General features: G+C 34.1%; 2 protein-coding genes across 3 annotated transcripts in view; both read left to right on the top strand.

Annotated features, from left to right (window-relative positions):
* Positions 1-25: 25 nt before the first annotated feature.
* The window catches only part of LOC106160080 (coiled-coil domain-containing protein 93-like), a 45,667-nt gene continuing 20,941 nt past the window's right edge, over positions 26-24,751 (top strand). The window contains exons 1-12 of one of the 2 annotated variants that reach the window (XM_087014217.1): positions 26-213; positions 674-787; positions 1,722-1,816; positions 2,325-2,436; positions 3,194-3,292; positions 3,547-3,603; positions 3,913-4,010; positions 6,233-6,362; positions 7,229-7,279; positions 11,489-11,575; positions 11,995-12,111; positions 13,617-13,679. In XM_087014217.1, the coding sequence (XP_086870343.1) occupies positions 121-213; positions 674-787; positions 1,722-1,816; positions 2,325-2,436; positions 3,194-3,292; positions 3,547-3,603; positions 3,913-4,010; positions 6,233-6,362; positions 7,229-7,279; positions 11,489-11,575; positions 11,995-12,111; positions 13,617-13,679 (1,116 nt within the window). In that variant the 5' untranslated portion in view covers positions 26-120. Of the gene's footprint in view, positions 214-673; positions 788-1,721; positions 1,817-2,324; positions 2,437-3,193; positions 3,293-3,546; positions 3,604-3,912; positions 4,011-6,232; positions 6,363-6,579; positions 6,619-7,228; positions 7,280-11,488; positions 11,576-11,994; positions 12,112-13,616; positions 13,680-24,751 lie in introns of both variants that reach the window. The other variant, XM_087014218.1, reaches the window with a different exon arrangement.
* Positions 17,771-21,003, top strand: LOC106160069 (UDP-glucuronosyltransferase 2C1). The gene is made up of 2 exons (XM_087014219.1): positions 17,771-18,441; positions 18,859-21,003. The coding sequence occupies exon 2, from the start codon at positions 19,025-19,027 to the stop codon at positions 20,603-20,605; it is 1,581 nt and encodes a 526-aa protein (XP_086870345.1). The 5' UTR covers positions 17,771-18,441; positions 18,859-19,024; the 3' UTR covers positions 20,606-21,003.

The following is a 24,751-nucleotide window of genomic DNA, read 5'->3' as shown; positions in this document are numbered from 1 at the left end:
ATTTATCATTAGATTTTTGTTTTACAAAAAGTTAAGACAAAATTATTGTTTTTCCGCAAAGAAGCCTCATTCCGATGTTGACATTTTTGATTCTACTTCCGCTCACGTGAGTTAACCAACATGGCTTCCACAGGTGGGAGTGTTTTTACTGGTCGCGGGAGAGCTGGGTCCAAGTTAAACGTCGTTTATGATGCCGAGGGGAACGAGATCGAGGTATATAAAGAAATGAGGTCTCAAGTGTACTATACCAGAACTGGTAAAGTAGCTTTCGAGATTGCAAACTTCTGTATTGTGCTTGGACCCGTTTTAGTGTTTTTTCAGTTTTTCAAATTTAGTTCCATTCATATCCTGTAGTGACTGCTTAAAGATCACGTCCCAGTGATTTATATTCAATTCTTGTTTCAGCGTGTTTGATAAATTTCTCTGCCAGCCGTTTTAAATGGTTTGACATCAATCACACCGTTGAATAAAAGGAAAACGACATATAATTTTATGAGCTATGTTGAAAAGTTGAGAGGGGGAGTCTAGTAAAGGAGGGGAGGGGGGTATTATTGCAGTGACATGACAGAAATGGGTAGTAACGTTTGGGCAGCATGTAAGTAAACCTGGATGTTATTATTATTATTATTATTACATGTATCATCAAGAACGGGCTTATCATATTTCTTTTTAGGTTGAAACCAGGGAAGATGAGGAGCAAAACAAGAAGCTTAATGAGACAATAGAACTGTTACTGGCAGCAGGGTATTTCAGGGCAAGAATTAAGGGACTTTCTCCCTTTGACAAAGTAAGTAGATTCAAGGTAGGGGAGGCTAGGAGAACTGCATTGGAGTTACCAGTTTCTTTTCCCAGGATAACAAGTAAAAAGAAACAAACTAATCAATTTTTGCAACCCTGTGCCTTACATATATATTACAATGAAGTTTTCCTTGTGCATTATTTTATATTTCTGAAGTTTACCCCCCTAAAAAAAGCCTTGTACCCCCTAATGAAAAACGTGCCCCCCCTTCCCTAGTAGATCTACATGCATCAGTAATAGAGGTTCTTGTATGATTTTGCTGATATTCTTTGGACTACTCTAATGGCTACTCCTTGTTAGAAGTATGACTATCCGTAGTTGAAAAGTACCATATGTGACTTTCTTCCAATTTAAATCAGAGACCCATTCTTTTCTTAGCAGTGTCCTGACGTTCAGCAGCCCCCAGACCCTGGGTGCCAAGGTCATCAACCACTTCATCCTGCCATTTCCTTACAACTCAAGATCTTGTTGATGGAGTGGTGATAACAGTCAATAATTTATTGCTATTTTTTGCTCTTTACCTTTATCCCACAACAGACTGGATTTTTCATTGTCTTTTAATGTGTGTTGGCAGTGGATGAGTCATTAGCAGGAATTCTGAGGAATAATGTGATGAATTACGTATATTGATCAGCAAGCTTCTTTCATCAACTGTTTTTTTTTTTTTTTTTTTTTTTTTTTTTTTTTTTTGATAATGTTGTATTATTAAAAATAAGTTAAATATATCATGTCAAAAGTATGCTATGATATCTGTTCTTTGGTTAAAATTCTTCACATTTTTATCTCAAAAGTTTGAAAATCTCCCTTACATTGTTGAAGGCAATGTTTTTGGCAAAAAAATGTCAAGTAAAATTATGTTTTAATTTTAGAGTACGCTAAAATGTTTTCAATTTGAGACATTTACATATTTTGTCTTCCCCAGGTTGTTGGTGGCATGACTTGGTGCATAACTACATGTAACTTTGACATTGATGTAGATCTGCTCTTCCAAGAGAACTCTACAATAGGCCAAAAAATGTGAGAATGTATAAATTGTTTAATATAATAGAAAACTGTATTGTTAAATTCGAGTTGTTGTTCTTTGAACTTATATTCAGACATTGTTGGTGTATTTGTAAATGTTGATGCAGAATATGAAATAACTTTTAGGGCCTGAAAAAGACACGTACAACATGAATAAGAAAATGTATTGGATGAAATTATTTTCTTGTTGCTAACACCAAAAGTAAAGACACATAAAAATTGGTGATTTCTGAGTTTTGATATTGATGGATGATTTTGGCATGCATACATGTGATTTGCCATAATGATATATATATATATATATATATATATATATATATATATATATATATATATATATATATATATATATATATATATATATATATATATATATATATATATATGTAATCATGTTATATATATATAACATGATTTAAACATCTTGAAGAAAAATTTTCTGGTCACAGTAGATATGTAAGATACATAATCATAAAATTTTTCTGTTTGATTATTGTTACAGTGCCCTAACTGAAAAGCTGGTTGCTGTGTTGCCTAAAATGAAGTGCCCTCACAGAATAGAACCCCATCAGATCCAGGGGCTGGATTTTATACATATATACCCAGTTGTGCAGGTATGTCTGCATAGATGTATGTGTGTGCATATGCATACTTTGACCCCATTCCCACATATTTTAGATCATTCTATCCCTGTAGGGAGTCTCACTAGATTACTGTCAGCTTAGCTGGCTTAAGCGTCTGTCCTGCCTACTAAAAGCTGTAAAGGGGTAATTAACTGTCGTGCACGCTTGACTGACTGCAATTTAGCGTGAACCCCCAGGGAGTTAGGTCGATCCAGATAGATCGATCTTAATCTCTGGGAATGCACTCTTAGAGCATCTAAATTGCATTGCATTGATGTGTGTAGGTGTGTTTACATAGTGGAGTGGTTTGCAAAGTGAAGGGTTTGTGAAAACAAAATTGTGCTTTGATCTCAACTACCTATTAGCAATTTGAAATCAGAATGAACAATTTTATTTTAAATCTGAAGATTAGTAACTTTTTTTTGTAAAATCACCCACATATGATTTCTGTTACTATGTACACCACTTTTGTGGAAATTGTCAAAATATAATAATGACCCCATCTTTTCAGTGAGGAAAATTATGAATCTTACGGAATAATACTGTATTTTCAAGCCATGCATTCTAAAACTAGAACAGCAAAAGCAGGCTATCCTTAAGTATTATTCTATGCAGCAAAAGTACCACAAAACTTTAATAAAGATGATTAATTTCAAAATCATTTATCAGAAATTTTGATTATTTTCCCTATTGAAAAAATGGAGTCATAATTACTCAACTATTATACAACTGTGTATTATATTTCCAGTGGCTGGTGAAGAGAGCTATTGAGACGCGAGAAGAGATGGGGGATTACATCCGAGCCTTTTCCGTGTCGCAGTTTAACAAGAACCACAAAACACCAGAGGTTTGGTCCTTACTGACAGAATTTGATTGAAATTTAATTAGAGAATTAAATTGCATTTCCCAAGATAATTTTTATTGTATATCTATGGGGAAAATAATGTGACGAAAGTCTTGAAAAGTAAGTGGTGTTTCTGTCAGAAGGTAAGTTTTTTCTTTGATTAATGAAAGATAATAATTTCTCAAAAGTGCAGGTTTTAAAAATTTTTTATCATATTTTTCACTCATTTCATAGTAGATGTTTCTTTTTACTTGCAGGATGAACTATTTGAACAGTTGAAGGAGAAGGCTGTTTCTTCAGTTAGTGCAGTGAAAGTATGTATCAGCTCTACAACATTTTCAGTGTAATAAAAAAAGGATAAAACAACTGCTTAATATTCAGAATAGTTGATGCTTGGTAATTACTGAATGTTTCAAAACTGAGTTCATTTTATTGCTGTGAGCCTGATTTGTTTATGAGAAATGTAGTTTCAAAAACAATTATTATTTGATAAATTAAAATGTAAAGGCATTTGCATTTGCTTGCATTTTCTGTCTTAAAGACGGCCCAGTAGAGTTTGTGGACTTCAGAGAAATTGAGAAGTTTTGCACAGTATTATAACAGAAATACAAATGTTTATTTAGGATGTGTATAAGCCACAGCGCCGCTACAGAAGACACGACGCAGACAAGATCAAAGAAGAAGAGATGCGAGTCCATTCTACACTTCTAGAATATGGAAGGTGAGAAAATCTGGACCCACTGCCATGTAAACTTAAGTAAATGAAATGGTTCAGGCCTCTCCTCTGATTTTTTATGTACAGACACAGATGTGTCTGTACATATTGCCATCACCTGCGTCTGTCGTCGCCGATCATGTCGCCGTCGCCGTGCACTTTCAGCGTTAACACCATAAGTGGAAGACAGTTTTACTTTTTGGCTTTATATTTACAGAGGTGACTAATATTCATAAAACGCAGGTCAAGTTCGAAAATCAGCATGATCGGGCCATTATTGTAGAATTTATGCTGTTTTTTTCACTTTTTAGCATATATGCAACACTGTTAACACATTTCAAGGAAAACCGATAGGCCTGTTGTCATGAAACTCACAGGAGTAATCAGTCTTACTAAAACGCAGATCAAGTTCGAAAATCGGCATGATCGGGCCACTATTTTAGTAGTTATGCTGTTTTTTCACTTTTCAGCATATATGCAACACTGTTAACACATTTCAAGGAAAACCGATAGACCTGTTGTCATGAAACTCACAGGAGTAATCAATCTTACTAAAACGCAGGTCAAGTTCGAAAATCGGCATGATCGGGCCACCATTTTACTAGTTATGCTGTTTTTTACACTTTTCAGCATATATGCAACACTGTAAACACAATATAAGAAAAACAGATGGGCCAATTGTCATGAAAGTCACAGGAGTGGTCAATTTTACTAAAATGCAGGTTGAGTTCGTAAATCAGCATAATCGTGCCATTATTTTAGAAGGTATGCTGTTTTTTCACGTTTCCTCAGATTCAGTTTTTAGGCATGTTAACAGTCTCATTATTAAACTAATAAGATACGTGAAAGTGTTTGTTTGACATTTCCTGCATCTTTACAACATTGTTAGTTGATTTTGTAAAAATGATGGAAAACATGTTATCGTGTATTGTGTAATAAAGTTTCAAAAATGGAAATAAACTCATATCATTGCAATTTGTCAGATTCAATCATTCACTATGTTCAGAATCTCAGAATGGAAGAAATTGGACATTTAACACTGCTCTATTGATACTTTTCTCATCTCATCAATTTTCTTAGTTGATCATATAAAAATGGCAGTAAACTGTTAATTTTGTTTTATGTTAAAAATTGTTAAAAATGGGGAAAAAACATTTCAGAACAGTGCTGTCTTGTTTACATTTTGGCATTTTCAAGTTGTGACTTTGAAGTTCCATGGGCCTGAAGACCTTTGCTAGTCACATTTTCTGAATATCCATGATACTAATATTTTATTATTAAAAATTGATGGTCATTATGCTGTTAAACATTATGTAATATTGCATCAAAATTTGAAAAAACCTATTTTGGGCACTGCTCCCATGATTACCTTTTAAGAAAAACCATGTCACTTACTGTTCTCAAACTTACAGGAAAGAAACATGGGACTAAAATACAGCTTCAGTAGGCAATGCAATCTGCCAGATAAACTTTTTTTGTGAAAATTTAATTTTTCACATATTGGCATTTTCAAGGTGTGACTTTGAAGTTCCACAGGCTTGAAGACCCAGGCTAGTCACATTTTCTGAAAATCCATGATACATATATTTTGTTATTAAAAATTGATTGTCATTATGCTGTTAACCATTATATGTAATATTGCATCAGAATAGAAGAAAACACAATTTTGGGTGCTGCTGCCATGATGACCATTATGGGAAAACCATGTTACTTATGATTGCCAAACTTTCAAAAAAGAAATACAGGACTAAAATGCAGCCTGAGTTGGAAAAGCAGTCTAATTGACTTCTTTTTCTGGAAGTTTTACATTTTCAAAGTGTGAACTTGAACTCCCATGGGCCTGAAGCCTTATGCTTGTTTCACATTTTACTTACATTGGTATTACCTGTTGAGCATAATTAAAATTTGATGTTGAATTTGCAGTTTAACATAATGTATTTTTGCATCAGAATTGACAATAGCCTATTTTGTTATTTCCTGCTTTTTGTCTGTACATTTGACAGCTTTGCTGCCTTGTCTTTTGTTTTGTTTTGTTTTTTGTTTTTATTTGTATCTATATTTATACATTTATTTATGTTTTTCAAAAAAGATAATATGTTTTAGACAGTAATTAAAAAAACAATCCTGTAAATAAAGTATTTAATGACCTGACCTTTTGGTCATGATTTATATGATTTGGGTTTATTGATGGATTTATTGATTGATTGGTTGATTGATTGTCAATGTAGGCGATATGGAATGAGTAAAACACAGATTGCAGATGACTCAGAAAAAGCCAACAAGAAGAAAGCTGCAGCTGCAGGATTAGGGAAAGGATCTGAAGAACCGTCAGCTGAGGAACTTCAGGCTGAAGAAGAGGTATTATTTGTTTGACCCCATTCCTCCCCCCCCCCTCCCTCCCTCCCTCTCTTTCTCTCTCTCTCTCTCTCTCTCTCATTTCATAACTTTTTTTCAATAAAATTTGAGCCATCTGCCATTTGGCAAGCTAAAAGTGACATGTCAATATATGAATTTGCATAACGCCCCATTTACCCCTTGTCATTTGATTAACCGTTATATATTGGTGTTTATAAAGACAAGGCAAAAGGCAGATATACCTGTGACACCTACCAAGGTAATATATATGTGCATTGTGTTGGATTTTATGGAGAATTTCACAGTGTTTGCCCCAATTTTGGATGGTTGTAATTTGATTTGTTTTTGATCCCCCAGTACCAGTTTGAATTACCTAAAATTGTGCAAATTGAAGTTCAGTGTTTTAGACATTGTAGTTGTATGTTATTTTTATTATTATGGGAACTGTTAAAAGATTGTAAATTGCCGCAATAGTAAATGTGATGAAACTGAAAATGTTGAATTATTATTTTAGGGAATTTGGTAAAAGCAAATATTTTCAATTTGTCTTCTCTTTGTAATGTAGTGTTTTATACTTGCTGAAATCAGTTGAAAATATTTGTACAAATTTGGAAAAATAAAACTGATTTTAACCAAAATAATTTCTTTAATTTCAATTATTATCCTCTTTCATAACATCTCTTGGCCAAATTTTAAACACTTTACCAAAATAAAAAATGTTTTAATAAGTTTTGATAAAATTGCATGATATATATAGTGTTTTTGGTTTGGTTTTCATTATGTCATAACTTTGTGAGGCATGTTTTTTTTTCATGCTGTATTGATATTGGTGTTGCTCGTGATAGTACTAACGATGCATGTGTTTTCAGCGGCGTATTAAAGCATTGATGAGTGGCATGTCAGCAATGGAAGGGCAGGAGGTAAGGGTTATAGGAAAAAAAATTATTTTATTGTGCACCATTGGAAAATAATAAAAAATATTTGATAAGAAAAAAATGATCTGATACTTTTGGGTGCAAAAAAAAACAAGGCAGCAAAGCTGTCAAATGTACAGACAAAAAGCAGGAAATAACAAAATAGGCTACTGTCAATTCTGATGTAAAAGTACATTATGTTAAACTGAAAATTCAACATCAAATTTTAATTATGCTCAACAGGTAATACCAATGTAAGTAAAATGTGTAACAAGCATAAGGCTTCAGGCCCATGGGAGTTCAAGTTCACACTTTGAAAATGTAAAACTTCCAAAAAAAAAAGTCAATTAGACTGCTTTTCCAACTCGAGCTGCATTTTAGTCCTGTGTTTCTTTTTTAAAAGTTTGACAATCATAAGTAATATGGTTTTCCCATGATGGTCATCATGGCAGCAATACCCAATATTGTGTTTTCTTCTATTTTGATGCAATATTTCATAATGCTTAACAGCATAAAGAACATCAGTTTTTAATAATAAAATATACGTATCGTGGATTTTCAGAAAATGTGACTAGCATGGGTCTTCAAGCCCAAGGTGGTTCTAAGTCACACCTTGAAATTGCCAATATGTGAAAAATTAAATTTTCACAAAAAACTGATTAACTGCCAGAAAAATTTACCAAATAGACTGCACTGCCTAATGAAACTGTATTTTAGTCCCATGTTTCTTTCCTGTAAGTTTGAGAACAGTAAGTGACATAGTTTTCTTTAAATGGTCATTAAGGGAGCAGTGTCCAAAATAGGGGTTTCTTCAAATTTTGATGCAATATTACATAATGTTTAACAGGATAATAACCATCAATTTTTAATAATAAAATATTAGTATCATGGATATTCAGAAAATGTGACTAGCAAAGGTCTTCAGGCCCATGGAACTTCAAAGTCACAACTTGAAAATGCCAAAATGTAGACAAGACAGTACTGTCCTGAAATGCATTTTTTTCCATTTTTAACAATTTTTTAACATATAACAAAATTAACACTTTACTGCCATTTTTATATGATCAACTAAGAAAATTGATGAGATGGGAAAAATATCAATAGAACAGTGTTTAATGTCCAATTTCCTCCATTCTGAGTTTCTGAACATAGTGAATGAATGAATGAATCTGACAAACTGCAATGATAAGAGTTTATTTCCATTTTTGAAACTCTATTATACAATACATGATAACAAGCTTACCATCATTTTTACATAATCAACTAACAATGTTGTAAAGATGCAGGAAATGTTAAACAAAGACTTTTACGTATCTTATTAGTTAAATGATGAGACTGTTAACATGCCAAAGAATTGAATCTGAGGAAATGTGAAACAAGACAGTACTGTTATCAAATGCGTTTATTTCCATTTTTAACACTTTTTTAACATAAAACAAAATTAACAGTTTACTGCCATTTTTATATGTTCAACTAAGAAAGTTGATGAGATGTGAAAAATATCAATAGAACAGTGTCAAATGTCCAATTTCCTCCATTCTGAGTTTCTGAACATAATGAATGATTGAATCTTACAAACTGCAATAATATGAGTTTATTTCCATTTTTGACACTTTATTACACAATACATGATAACAAGTTTACCATCATTTTTACATAATCAACTAACAATGTTGTAAAGATGCAGGAAATGTCAAGCAAACACTTTAACGTATCTTATTAATTAAATAATGAGACTGTTAACATGCCTAAGAATTGAATCAAGAAGAAATGTGAAAAAACAGCATAACTTATAAAATAATGGCCCGATTATGCTGATTTTCGAACTTGACCTGCGTTTTAGTAAGATTGATTACTCCTGTGAGTTTCATGACAACAGGCCTATCAGTTTTCTTTGAAATGTGTTAACAGTGTTGCATATATGCTGAAAAGTGAAAAAACAGCATAACTACTAAAATGGTGGCCCGATCATGCCGATTTTCGAACTTGACCTGCGTTTTAGTAAGATTGATTACTCCTGTGAGTTTCATGACAACAGGCTTATCAGTTTTCTTTGAAATGTGTTAACAGTGTTGCATATATGCTGAAAAGTGAAAAAACAGCATAACTACTAAAATGGTGTCCCGATCATGCCGATTTTCGAACTAAACCTGCGTTTTAGTAAGATTGATTACTCCTGTGAGTTTCATGACAACAGGCCTATCGGTTTTCTTTGAAATGTGTTAACAGTGTTGCATATATGCTGAAAAGTGAAAAAACAGCATAAATTCTACAATAATGGCCCGATCATGCTGATTTTCGAACTTGACCTGCGTTTTATGAATATTCATCAGCTCTGTAAATATAAAGCCAAAAAGTAAAACTGTCTTCCACTTATGGTGTTAACGCTGAAAGTGCACGGCGACGGCGACGGCGACATCGACGGCGACATGAACGGCGACGGCGACGACAGACGCAGGTGATGGCAATATGTACAGACACATCTGTGTCTGTACATAAAAAAAAAATTGGATCAAACTTTTTATTCCACCTGAGCTTGCTACGCGTGGTGGTAAAACAATATCATGAGACACGTTCATAACAGACCGTGTACCAAGTAAGTTTAGTCTGAAGATTTTTCTCTAAAGGAGAATTTTTCTCTAAAGTGAAAAAAATGTGTACATCAGGGTTGAGATTTTCTGACTATTGGCCAATTTTGGACCTTTTTGGGAGCCAAAAATATCAGTGGCCTACATGTAGGTGGCCCCCTGGACTCCACACTGTATTTTCTGACTTTTTCTCTAAATGGCAGTGTCATCCCTTATGTTACATACCTAGCACAATTGGAGTGCTTTTAAACTTGGTTAACACACCTAAAACAATGGACTACTATTTGAAACAGTAGTTGGACCAGTTCCAGTTGATCAGTGAGCACAGGGTTTCTTTCTCAACTAACACATTTAGTGAATACCTGTTGTACCCAATTGTAGCTACAACTAATGCAATCAAAAATGGCCTCCTTCTATTGATGTGATAATGCTTTCTAGAACTGAAAGATTTCCTTCCTCATTTGGAACTATATATTTACATAAATTTGATAAAAGCATTTTATTTTGAAAGAAATTCTGTAGTGTACTGAGTATTTTAGTAGTCTTATTGCTGCATTAAAATTACATCCTCAAATGTATTTTTCACCAAGTTAAGTCCTTAGTGCTAGAATAAAGTGGGATTTAAAGGCAGAATCTCTGAGAAACTTTGGTATTAATTTATCTTAAAGCATGAACTTAATTTGAAAAAAGGTAATATTTGTGATAAAGAGTATTCAGCAAATAAGTTTTGCTCGAAAGAATACGGGTTTGTCACTCTCTAGCATGATTTGAATGCAGAATTTGTTTTTGCCTCCTTATGGCATTGTAAAGTCATTACTTTTGCTTTGTGGCCCTGAAGCTGTATCTGTGAAGTTGTTTACCAGAATTTGGCTTAACCATCTCCAGACAGGGTCAAAAGGAGGGTCAAACTGGTTTTCGTGCTGGGATGCTTTAAAGCTGGCCTTGGCAGGAAAAATCTGGCCGATCATTGACTTAGTTTTTGTATCAAGGAATCTAGACAGGGCACTTGAAACAGTGCAAATTTTTTACAGAATTTTTTTGTAAAAATGGGACTAGATTTGTCATTTTTAAAATGATGTTCTATTTAAAAAAATAATGAAAAAATAAAAAGAATTGATACATAATTGGATGGATGAATATATACAATGTGAATTTGGGAATAAAAATTAATGCAAAAATACTTAAATAGGCAAATTTGGTATCTTTGTGAATGCAAAGTATCCATATTTTTGCAAAAATTGTTTTCATCAAAGTGATGATGCATTGGCAGAAACGTAGTTAAATAATGGTGTAACACTTTCTTTCAGAGTCAATATTATTTGAAATACACCTAATGTGTAATTACTTGAGGAACAAGCACTGTCTGTAGTATTAGAACATATCCTGAGGCATAGTCACATTAGAAATGATTTAAATGTTATGTAGAATATGTTAAGAGAAAAAATAAGCTAATAAAAAGTATGATCAATTGAATGTGTAACTTATAAAAGAGTTGAAAAAAAAAAGAGTTGAACAGAGTTGTTTAACTTAACAAGTTTCATGCAAGTTACATTTGTTCATGAAGATATGCTGATTATTTCACAGTACTGTAAATGGTATTCATAATAATTAATTTTTTTTCTTAAAGGGGAGGCTCACAGCCGGTATGGTAGGCTCTATTGTAGGGCTTCAGGCAGAGGAAATACAACAAATGGCTTCTGAATATGCTGAGAAGGTAATTTGACCAAAATGTAATGACTCTTAATTTTTTTAATGGGGAAAAATTATCAATTTTTCAGATACATTATTTTGAAATCATTACAAAGATATTGCTTTGTAGCTTTTACTGTATAGAATATAGAAGTAAAAGACGTCTTGCTTTTCAATTTTGCTGCTACCACTCAATAGAGAAATTTTAATTTCAAGAATTTATGACTAAAAAATACAATATCTATAAAATTCAAAATTTTCCCCATTGAAAAAATCAATTCAATACTGTAGGTATTATGTTTTCACCCTGTTCATCTTGGTGGAGATTTGCCATAGAATGAAATTTGTTTTATGTCGCACAATTATAAACATTCATTTTAGAAGACAAGTGTGATCATTTCAGTTTTAGTGCATTTATAAATTGACTAAATTCTTTAATTGTAGCAAGCAGAAGTTGGTCAGCTGGAGAAACAAGAAAGAGTGGGCGGAGTCCAGCACCACAAACGGGCAGTTGCTTCTTTAACCAAACAGATACAAAATGCTCAGTCCCATCTAGATGAGGTAGGTTTGTTGTAGGATGCATGTACTAAGTGCATGCCCATTGATGCGTACATATGCTCGCATGCATGCTACTTTATACGTGTTTGCGTGCATGCACACATATTGCCACTATGTATTTTGAACAGCAGTTGTGCTAAAAGCCCTAAGTTAGGCACATCGTAAGATCTGCTGTAACTTAGGGGATTTGGTATAAAAATAAAACCTTTTTCGGCCCTGTGTGAGAGAGAGAGAGAGAGAGAGAGAGAGAGAGAGAGAGTTCACTTTTTGGTTGTACATGTATACTGCCATTAGTGTTGATAGGCCCATGGTCAATAAATACCAGTACTAGTAACCATTTAACTGACCATTGACTATGTCACTGAAACTCTTAAACCTCCTTTTCCCCAAGGACGCAATCTTTGTCCCTATTCACCTGTGCCTTGACTGTGTATCATATAATATACTGCATAGTGTCAAGGACAATTTCTTCCATCTCACCTAGTTCTTTTAAAGGCATTGTCTGGACATTTATTTGTATGATGGGTGCTCCAACTGTGTGTAGTAATGTTATTAGACCAGTTTTGTCCAATTGTCTTTTTTTTTTTTTTTTCAGTGATCTAAGAGTGCACAACAAAACATGATGAAAAGGGTGTGTGATATCTGTCCCATCTATTTCTCAATATTCATTATTAATTATAGTTTTTATGACCTTTTGGAGCAGGTGGCCCTGGAATTTGTAACAGTGTATAGTCACTTTCCATCTCACCTGTTTCTAACAATTCCTTGTGTGCGTGTGTGCATGCATGCGTGTTTGTGTGTGAGTCAGAGGTGCCTTGAGTACGTGTTATATAATATATGTATATCTGATAGGAATTTTTGTATTAAACATATACAAATGTACACTGCCCTTTGCAATCTCAAGTTTCAAACTCCATGACAGTTATTTGATGAGGCAAAAAATTGCAGTTTTTTTCTTTTAAAAATGTTTTTAAAGGTATTTGAATGTATTTGAAAATTTGACCAAAGTCGTATTTTCTGTGGCTACGTATCCTGCAGTACTTTTGATCTGTTTGAAATCAGACCTTAAAACCTATATAACCCCTCAAATAAAAGGACCTGACCATGATGGTCCCATTTGAACTGTACAGGAAAACATGACATTCTTAATTACTGATCAGTCGTTTGGTTTAAATCATTGAATTAAAAAAGTGAAAAAAAACCCCGTCAAATCCAAATACAGGGACAAATTGGGAATATCAGAATAGTAATTTGGTTCTCTTTTACATTTTAAGTCCACCAATACCAAAAGTAAATGCAAAGGGGTATATATCTAGAGAGAAGTACAATATTTTAGGATAGATCATGATAGCAATGTAACCACAAGCACATAGAGATCTCCCCCCCCCCCTTACTAAACAATCTTTAATCCCTTACTTTAAATTTAGCCAACTTGGCAATTGCAGTTGTATTTACTGCATGCATTTTTGTAATACACAATTTTCATACTATTAATCATTTCGTTGCAGGTTCAAACTAAGCATGCTGAATTACATGCCTCGTACGTTGCCACACAGGAGAAATTGAAAGAGGTAATGTGGATTTGAATTTTATAACATCCTAAAAGTTTCACACACAGCTAACAAACTTTAGTTGAAAGAGAGAGAGAGAGAGAGAGAGGTTGAAGTTAAGGAAAAAGAGACACCCTGAAAAAAAAAAAAAGTGAAAGTGAAATGAAGCCAGTATATATATTATATAACAGTGGTTGAAAATAAATAGCAGAGCAAAAGGCGAATGGATGGTTAAAGAAATATCAGTATTTAAGTAAGTATTACAAAGGGTCTGGACCTCAGGCCATATATTCAGACATTTTCACCAAATGGCAGTCCCATCCCAGTTTAACAGACTGTCAGTGAGTAAAATATGTGAAGATGTGGGAGTCTGCACTGCTTCACTTGTTCAATTATACAATTCATATGCCCCAGTTACTCCTTTGCACTCCATGGCCATTGACCCTTTTATGAGAATCGGGGTCAACTTTTGCCTGGCTAGGGTTCACATAACGACAATCCATTTGTGTCAGAATCTAGGGTTGTTTTTCACATTTTGCTGGTCATAAATATTCACATTTCTGGTCCCAATATTACGCTCACTGGCCCTGTTGTGTTACCTACTATATATTATGTTTGGGATTCAGTATGTAATGCCCCCCCTGTTTGCTTGGGGGTCCAGAAAATGAATTGAAATGTTGACATCTATGTTAACGCATAATCTTAAACTAAATCTGCGTGACGTCTGCCCTAGTTTTCTTATGGCTGGCTTGAACGCCATGTGAAAAAAGGTCTTAGTCAATTGTTAATATAGGATCAAATTTTTTCCCATATCTTTCAAAATTTTTGTGTTCATTTCTGTTTTGTAGAAGATAGAACTAAGAGTATTATAGTTGATTTTTTTGTAGACATTGTAAACCAAACTCGTCTTATCTGGACTGAAACTAGAGCATGGTTTTAAATAATTGATTATTTTCACAGGACCTTTTCAAACAGCTGTAGATCAGCTGATTGTTGGGGAATCCCTTATTTCTACCTGAGTAAAGAGGGAAATGGGTCACCGGGTGACTTTTAAATGGGTAACCCTGTTTTCCCAACCTAGAAAAATAGCACCTGTCAAACGAAAAAAAAAGTTGGGCATTTTAAATAAGCTGTCTGTTGTGGTTTAACAGGGGTAGGATTTTATTCCCCTATTTTTGGAGGATTACTTTTTTTTATGTGCCAAAGATAATTTAGAAAGTTTGCTGGATTTTGCATATGTTTAAAGTTGGGTAGAGGGAGGTTTTGCTTTTTATTCTGCAGCTGTTAATGGCAAAATTGTAACTGCATTGCCTAAATACCTTTTTGATTTCACATATATATGCCATTGAAAAACAAATGCGAGCTTTGGTCTTATGCTCTCAAATCTGCAGAAATGAAAACAGGTATAGATTAAATATTATATAATGCAATTTCTTAGGTAACTTGGATATTCTTGGTTGAGGAGCTGAGTATCCTTATTTAGCTTGGGTCAAAACAAGTTAAAGGGGAAAGGTGGCACAGTCTGGGATTTGACCGGGAAAAGACATTTTTCATGTCTGATATGGATTAATCATTTTCAGAAATATCTGCTACTGCTACCATGTGCCCTTTTTACGGCAAGTTTCATTGTTAGGTTGATTTAAGATTATATTCAAGTTACTTTATGTCTTGTCTCTTTCCTCCCCCCTCCCCTTCTATTTTTTGACATGCTTTTGATATGTTCTTAATTGTTTGCACTATGACTCTTTCACTGCTTAAAACACCTGACCTTATGGCTTTTTTTTTTAATCTTTGAAGTACAGGAATCTTTGTTAAGGTTTTGATTTGTCTTTGAGACAAATCTTCTGTTGAATTGTAAAACAGGTGAACGAGTTCAAATGACGTTTTTCTTCCTGAAAACTGAAATACCCAAATCCCTTTATTGTATATTCAATCTTTTTTTATTTAAAGTTTGAAAAGATAGGCATTTTTTATTCTTACATACCCCAAACTACAAAGCAGTGATAATATTGACTGAGCATTGACGTCAGTAGACATTATTTATGGATTAAGCATGAATTTACTGAAATTGGGTTTTGGCATGTCACTCCAGGGATACTTTTGTCCCCCACTTGTTTAAAGTTACGGCTTGTTTTGGTGACTGAAACTATATTTCAGTAGCAGGCTGTCTTACATTTGTGCCATGTAGCATGTGATGACTCCGTGCAATCAGGCCGCGAATAACGAGACTTGAAAGTATGCAGATTATTAAAAGACATGGCCAGAATAGACTTGTATTGAAACAGTGGTATTGACTTGCCCTTATTCACGGTTTATTCTTAAAGCTAACAATCATGTCAAAGAGTTTGACTGCAGATAATCTGAGATGCCCCTGAGTTTGATAACTTAAAATCGACGATATTGGAAGAGATTGTTGTCGAAAATAAGGCTTAACTATAGGTAGTACAGTGTGGGAATAAATAAAAAATGGACCCTTTTCCACTGAATTTTTCTTGTTGATTTATCTACAACTTCTGTTAAATTTAAATATTTCAAGAAAAGGAACAGTTTTATGCACTATATATATGTATTACTAATAAAAAATCATCATAAATATATACTGAAGATAATATATTAAAAGCCAGAGCAAAATAAGACAAGTGTGTACAAGTAACATTGCCACTGATTGGTCAGTATCTGTGCCAGCGATGAGATGAAATATGTGCGTTAAAAGGGTCATTCTTGGGTCAAGCATGCGGGGGTCAATTCAGGTGCATCACTGACCACAAGGTGGATGTCCATGGGTGGTCATTTATTTTGGCAAAAAGTAAATAAGTTCAAATGATATTACCTCTTCAAGGCAAGGTGAAGCAATTTATATCATTTTTGTATTGTGTTCCTAATTAAGGTTTGATTCATTATCCTATTCTAAAAACATACCTAATTTTAAAAGCTGTTGGTTTTGCTTCTTTTATCTGCTTCTTTTATCTTTGGGAATTAATGCTAAAAAGTTCAAGGCTTCCTGTCAAACATTTATAAGAATAAAAGTAATAGTAATAGTAGTAGGTAGTATTTTAATCTAATAAGAATATTTTAGTTTTTTTAATCTTAAGGCTAAAAATTGACAATATCCCTAGAGAAACGAAAATGGCTGTAAAATACATTTTCAGATAATGCATTATAAAATAGGAATAAAAATCAATGGTCAGTTTAGTCCATTTGAAATAGTAGAAATTATAAAAATACAATCAGACCGTTCGGAAGAGACCATACTAAATTTGCATATGATAAAGAAATCTTCATTTGTTCTTACTCCCTGCTGTTAGTGTGTCTTTTTCGTGTAATTTTTTCTTTTCCGCACTTATTTCTGGTGAAGGGATATAAATAGCTGTGAGTGAAATTTTGTGGTGAGATTGTGGTTTAAGACCACTCAAAATGTAACACTATAAGCAATACAAAGGGTGAGTGGAGAAAAAGCAGTGCAAAGCAAGTGATTCAATTACAATGACGGTATATATCTATATAGTGGGATAAGGTTATGATAATGATAGTGTAAGCAGGTCCCAGGTTGCTTGTTTATGTAGAGCGTACTGTCTATAGATAAGAAATGTCTAATAAACTTATTGACCTATTTACTGATTATATAATAGGGTGAGAGAAGTGTATGCAAAACACGTCTTGATATCACACGCGTCTCACTGATGGCTGTTGTGTCTGACTTGTGCTATGACTGACGAATGGCGAGACAAAAGATCCATGAGTGGTAGTATTACCAGCATTATTGCGTAGTAATTGTATGTGTGATACATTACGTAACTGGTGTTTTCGTATGTGTGTCAGGTACCCCGTGTCTGGTTATATAATGAACCAGTAAAAAGGTATTATATAACATGCCATATAATGTAAGTAATGTCAGCCCAGTGTGCCTGCATGACATAAGAAGTAAATTTGACAGGGGATTAATTTTGTTCATTGCTAGCAAATCCGCACTCTTGTGCACTCATGATGTAATCTTTTTAAAAATTGTCTTGTGCCTAAGACTTCAGTTTTTTTTTTTTCTTTATTATTGTAAAATTTAAATAAGGTACATGTGAAATAGTAAACAACACACCCATTCTAGTGATAGAACTAGAATCCACAGCTTTCGGCACTTCCTGAAAATCAAACAAGTCATCCCCATCCCATTCATGATTTTTCTCTTGTTTTAATTCGAATCCAGTCACTGGCTTCACGTGATAGTCAGCCAAAGACTCCCGAGAAAAGTGAATGAAGGGAAAGTCAGGGTGCAAAAATGATTGGTTGGAAATCGGGTCACCATGTTGCTCAGGCGTTTATTATCACTAGGTTTACAAAAGGGTTTGCTCCCCTTATCACGTGGACTGTAATTAAACATATCCATATTCATGTCCCATAAGGCTTTTAATGGGCTTTTGCTGTGAATAAGCAGCATCTGTTATACCTGTCCATAGCCAGGTCCTACTGTGGTGGATGAATGGGCCCTGTAGATGGATATTAATGTAGTACGCCAGTGCATGCAATACATATGTGACAATGCTCAATAGTGTTTGGGACTTTTCCTCATGGGCTTATGGCTGCTTCTTTATTTTGAACCTCAAGGTTGTAATATTGTTGTGTAGAAGTGCTGACAACGGCTGGCCGGTGTGTGCTAAAAATGGCCTTGTCTCCCGGTACCAGGGGAGTATTTAAGACCACCCCTTGCTTAATGGAACCGGCTTCTTTGGCTGACACTTGTAGACGACACAGGTGGGATGTTAGGACTGATATTGTGACTGACTCTTAATAGGTGAATTTCTTGGAGGATTTGTCGTCATTTTTTAAGAACTAAGAGAAAAAAGAAAGTTTTTTGACAATTTATTGAAGAAAAATTTGTGAAAATTTTTCGAAGAAGGCTGTGACGTTTCTTTTGTTCATAAGGGAGAAAAAAAAACAATTCAGGAAAAACGGATTGAACATTTAGTGGAAAATTCCTAAAATACAGTGGAGTTGTGAAAAAAACTTTAAAACATTCAAATTTCCTTTGAGAATTTTAAAAACATTTATCTATGAATGGATATTTGACTTGCTGCAGCACGTACTATACTTAAAAGTGAGAAATAATTCTCACAACAATTTTTTTATGCCAATTTATGGTGAGGCATTAAAAAAAAACATTAACAAACTGCTCTGCTGATGATATTGACTTTATTTATTAACTTTCCAGAAGACGGCATCTCTGCTAAGTGCAATAAAGACCGAGTCAGACAAAAAATGGAAATACATTAATTTTTATATCTTGCTCATTTAAAAAAGGACATTTCAATTTGTGCAGAATTTATCATAGGAGAACGATATTAACTATAAGGAACTATTTAAAAAAAAGTGCAAGTATGTGGAAGTCAATAACCCAGAAGCTTTTTTTGCTGTATTTATCTGTGCAAATTATCTGTGATATCAGAAGTGTCAGCAGTGCCAACATTTTACTTTACCCGTATGGACATTGCTTGAACTCTCACCTTTTTCTCATGGAGAAACTAGGATCATTTCTCTCCCAGCACCATCGTGTGAGCATGCTGATTAACAGTGAGTACTCTATAACATCGCGCACAGGCATGGACCTGCGCCGTGTTCAGCAGGTCAGTTTTTCTGCCCCGAAAAACGTGACCACTCTTTGTGACTTAAACTCTGTTGAGAGACTCGTGACGCAATCACCTAGCGATATGATTGGCGTGTTCATTGGAACTGGCTTGAAATTCTGCGAGGCGTTATTACAGGATACTGCGACCCTCCACTACCTGAAACAGCAACGTTTCGATGTCATTGTCGTGGACTCTATGGAAATATGTGGACTGATCATTGCCCAATATCTAAAAATACCATATATAAAACTTCTAACAGAGGGGATAGGCGACCACGCAGATATCCCAAGCCCCATGGCGTATGTTCCAGCAATGATGGCAACATTCACTGATAAAATGACTTTTGGGGAGAGAGCAATGAATGCTGTGATGAAAATGGGAGATAATCTGATCTATTACTATATGCTTTACCAGTATGAACAACTTCAAAATAAATACACTGACATTCCAACATCTGTACATGAAACATCGAGGCGCCCATCATTGCGTTTCGCTGTTGCTGATTTTGCCCTAGACTACCCGCAACCAGTGATGCCAGATATGCTTCTGATTGGTGGGTTTTTCGTCAGCCAACCAACGTCCCAAATGAGTGAAACTGTAGAACAGTTTCTGGACTCTGTAGGAGAAGAGGGCTTGGTGGTTTTCAGTTTCGGATCTCAAGTGAAGCACTATGGGGAGCACTGGGGAAACCTGTTTGCCAGCGCCCTTGGCCGCCTCCCGCAAAAAGTTCTTTGGCGTTACGATGGTCAACCTCCATCCAACCTTAAAAACAATACCAAGTTAGTTCCATGGCTGCCGCAGGCTGAACTTCTTGCCCATCCAAAAACAAAATTATTCATTACTCATTGCGGAAGAAATGGAGCTATGGAAGCAGGGTATTATGGGATACCGGTCATTGGCATTCCGCTGTTTGCTGACCAACCCAGCATGGCCTCCAAATTAACAGGACATGCAGGAATGGGCGTGGCACTTGATATTCATTCCTTGACCGCGGATAAACTGTACTCCACAGCACAGGAAGTCATTGCTAATCACAACTATAAATCCAGTGCTTTGAAGGTGTCTTACTTAATGAGAGACCAACCTTGGGATTTTAAAGAAAAAATTCTATACTGGGTTGATTACGTGGTGAAACATGACGGGGCCTATCACTTTAAGTCTCAAGCGATCAATTTAAAGTGGTACCAATCAATGATGTTGGATGTGATAGTTTTTTTCATCTTTTTATTCCTGATTGTAATCAATTTGTTTATGTTCTTGTGGAGGGTTCTAATCCCTAGTTGTAATTTTAGAAGTAGTGTGATTCAGCTGTCTAAATTTAAAATGGACTGAATGACAACACATTGCATTTTTTACATACCATTCATGATTGAATTTTCATTTATTTATATTTCATGTTTTAATATTTTTACATTGCATATTTAAACTTGTGTTTGTTAAAAGTATTTTGATGTCTTTCTACATTGGTTCAGGTTAGAAGAAAATTTGGTGTGAGTTGAATTGACTTTGTATATTTTTATCAAGAGTGAAATTTGAAGGTGTCAGTGTAATTTAAATGCAAGGAACTAAAATTGAAATGTGATACTCATAAAAATATTTTTATGTATTTACAAGTTTGCATAATGTTAACATATTGATCAAAGCTGTATTTTAAGCACAAACATTATCTTACAGATTGTATTAAGAAAAAGGAAAAAGTGACTAATAAAAAAAAAACTCAGTAACTGAAATAGTAGTTAGTGTTTAAAACCCCTCTCTCTCTCTCTCTCTCTCTCTCTCTCTCTCCTTTCTCTCTCTCTCTCTCTCTCTCTCTCTCTCTCATAACTTAAGAAAAATATTTGGTGGAATTTTTTTTGGCTTTTGCTGTTTCAATTAAATTAAATTCAATTCAATTTGTCCATATTTAGCATGATAGTTTCAAACCATCAATTTTTAATAGTGCATTGCCGCGCTTTTGCAACAGACTAAATGAGAATTTTAAAAAAAGTAAAAGTAAAATAAATATGAATCTCTGAAGGTGTGAATGAATGCAGTACACCCCCTGTAAAAGTTCAGCTAGGTGGCTTGGTACTTGGATACTTAATTCTTGTCATGCAAAGCACACAAAAGGTATGCCTCCCACGCATGAACTCATTTCGCACAGTGGCACATCTCATTGTGTGGGCTTTGCCAGTATCGTGCAGAAGCAGCTCATTATAACCATTTGCCCCTCCCCCCCCCTTTTTTTTTCTTTTGCACTACACTAAACATAGAGATAAGATCCATCAAACAAACTAACAAAAAAAAAGGTGAAAGTCTGTGTCCTGAGTCCTGGGATAGAGTGAATGGGATTCAGTCAATTAAAATACCATTGGTCCTGATTGCAATCAAGTAATATGTGTCTGCACAGCATGACTGCACAAGGAGTCCAGTGTTTTTGCATTAATTAAAAGAAGTTTTATAATTTGGTGTACTATTCAGAGCGTTGTTAATGATAGGAACGCTGCGATGAAATAGGTTGCATCAGCTCTGTCATTACTTACTGTGAACAGAATGCAACAAAATGGGCATACCTTAGGGGGACTGGTGCAGGTTATGTGTACTATTCCTTTTTAGATGTACGCAAGGTGCATTCCACTACATAGGTCATTCACTTGAAGAAAGGCCACTACTGTATCACTGTTAAATCTGGCCTTTTTCACGTGTTGTGTGCATGTAGTTGTATTTCATTTCCACTTAAAAGGAATTGCATTAAATGCTGAAATTTTGATTTACAAATGAAGTGGTAGTGTAAGGCATGTGCAGTTGTGGAACTGAAAAAAATTGAAAATTTATCAGCTACATATGTAGGCAGTAGAAGAATATTTTCTTTGCTGCATGGGAAAAAATGAAAATTTAAAAGTAAAATTTTTTTAGTAATGTATGTTAATTAATTGAAAACCAAAAACAAATCACATTGGTTTAAATCGGCAAAGTGAGAGGTGGCTACAATTGTGTGGACAGTGATTGATCTGTTGTTTTTCTGTGCACTCGGCCCTCTAAAAAGATGACAAAATCAAAACATATTTTCAGGATAGGTGTGTACTATAGTGGGTGCTTTCCCGTTTAACTTCGCTAGACCGAAGTAAACAAGCAGGCGAATGACTCAGTCTGGCATGGATTCTTGCTGAGTGCAATCAGCTTATCATGCCTTCTCCTGGCATTAAGTAGAGTACAGAAAACTGGTGATTATAGGAATATGTTGGAAACAATAGGAGACATGTAGTTCAATTAAGCTGATTGCACTCAGCAAGAGTTCTGCAGATTTAGGTCGATGGACATAGACTGATGGTATCTTTATGGGAAAGGGGTCTTAGACTTGTGTATATAGACTGCTTTAGACCAGTATATAATGTTGGTCACCCAAGAGGTTAAAGAATTTTTAGCCTAAACTTAAGTAACAAAAGATAGGGAACTATAAGATTTTTATTGTTATTTTTATTGGTTTAACTCAGAAATTACATGTGAATTGAGAGGGAAGTTATATATTCTTATTTTCCAGCTATAGAAAGGCCATAATTGACCTTATCATAAAATTTAAGGAGTTGTTTTCCTACAAAACAGTTCTAGTGGTACAATTGGCTGATCTTTAAATTAATAAATAATTCAGAGAATTGTTTTCAAGTTTCAGTATCTAATTTGGCTGTTCTTTGAATTTTGGGTTTTCTTTCTGAAATTCTCAGAAGTATTACGTTCACCCTGAACTTGTCAAAACAAATGAAGAACAGTTTGCATCTTAATATTGCAGAAACTTGGGTGTTTTCTATTGAAATTTAGGGCAGTAAGTTTTCCATTTTTCAAAGAATTTTCTATAAAAAAATAGCAAGACAAGTACTGGTCCAGTTAGTAAATTGGGTGCATATTTGTTTTCCTTTTTGGTTGACCTTGTGGTAAATAAATTAAAGATCTACAATGAGTATGCAACACAACAAATGGAATTTACAATGTGGTTTTTTCTTTATTTTTGCAATAATCTAGGTATATTTTAAAAAGAAAATATATTGGCTTGTTATTTAAGTCAAAACTTAATGTAGAATTGGTTTATTTTTTAACTAAGGCTATCCATGTTAAAATAAAAGGAAGGGAGGGCTTCTTGCAAATTTATCACCATTTTTCATTATTATATCAATATCAAAAAAGGTCATGAAGTTCATTATTTATTTATTAATTAATTAATTTATTTATTAAACAGCAGGTCAATTTGAATTTTGAAAGCAACACTGTACTGCAACTAATTTCCTTTTTTCCTATTTTATTTCTAAATTATTTATTATTTTTTATTATTATTATTTTTTATTATTATTATTTATTTATTTATTTATTTATTTATTTATTTTTTTGTTATTTCTAAACTTTTATTTTCTTTTATGATCTAACCCATGGCTGATGAAATGAGAATAAAAGCACCCTAAGCGTATCACGGACCTCTCCTGTTGGCCTAGCATACTCATGCATGAGTTTATCATGGTGTTTACGAGTGACTAAATTCCTGAAATTTCCTCAAAAGCAGGATAGAGAACAGTGAAAAATAAGTCAGTGTAAATAGTTGACAAGTGTTAAATCTAGTTGTCTTTGTCTGGGACACTGATAAGAAGTCACCATTTTTAACCTGATTAGAATAATGAACCATTTTTTTAGTATCTTTTTCTTTTTTATTTATTTTGAATTGACTCGAAGTGATATTTCTTCCAAATTGTTCAATTAAAAGAACATGGCTTGATTTTCCTTTCTAGACTATAGTTATTTATTGGCCAATTCAAATAAAACAATTATTTACTATTTGAAAAATATTTTTTGTTATTGTAATATATTTTCTTCCACTGGCAAGAGTTAATTTTACTGGTATGGATTCAGGAGCTCAAAATCTCTCATATGTCCATGCTGGGATTAAGAGCAGAGCTAGAAAATAATAACAACAACGCGGAGTCCAAAGTTCAATTTCTTTCATGCATTGGAAAATAGACAGGTGCATGAGCAGAGAATGCTCAGTAAAGTGTGTGAAGCGAGGGCTGTGTGCCTGCCCCTGTGGCTCAAGAATTTTTTTTTTTTTTTTTTTTTTTTTTTTTTAATTTCATTTTGACTGGATTTTTTCTGGTATGTTTGACCCTGTCTGTCTCAGTTTGAATTCTCAGACTGAGAAGTTTGCCAAATTTGAAATTATATAACATTTAAATTGTATGGTTTGTGGAATTGAAATGGAGCTGAAAATAATTGTAATTGTGTAAAAAAAAAAAAGATCACTTTTATTAGTGATGTTAATATGCAATATAAAAGTAACCTTTGGGAAAATTCCATCACCAGCCCAAGAAAAACATTTTAATACATTTTCATTGAAACAAAAGAGAATTCTTCATCTTAACAGCTTGTTTTTCATTTGCATAGACAAAGGGGTATTTATTTTTCGATATTTTAATGGGTTTGTTTTGTCTGGCAACACTCTTCCCGATATTTAAATGTAAC

This window comes from Lingula anatina, chromosome 5 (genome assembly GCF_051362555.1).
Source record: "Lingula anatina isolate TDL-2025a chromosome 5, LinAna3.0, whole genome shotgun sequence".
Lineage (NCBI taxonomy): Eukaryota > Metazoa > Brachiopoda > Lingulata > Lingulida > Lingulidae > Lingula > Lingula anatina.
This window is presented reverse-complemented; position numbering and strand designations above follow the sequence as displayed.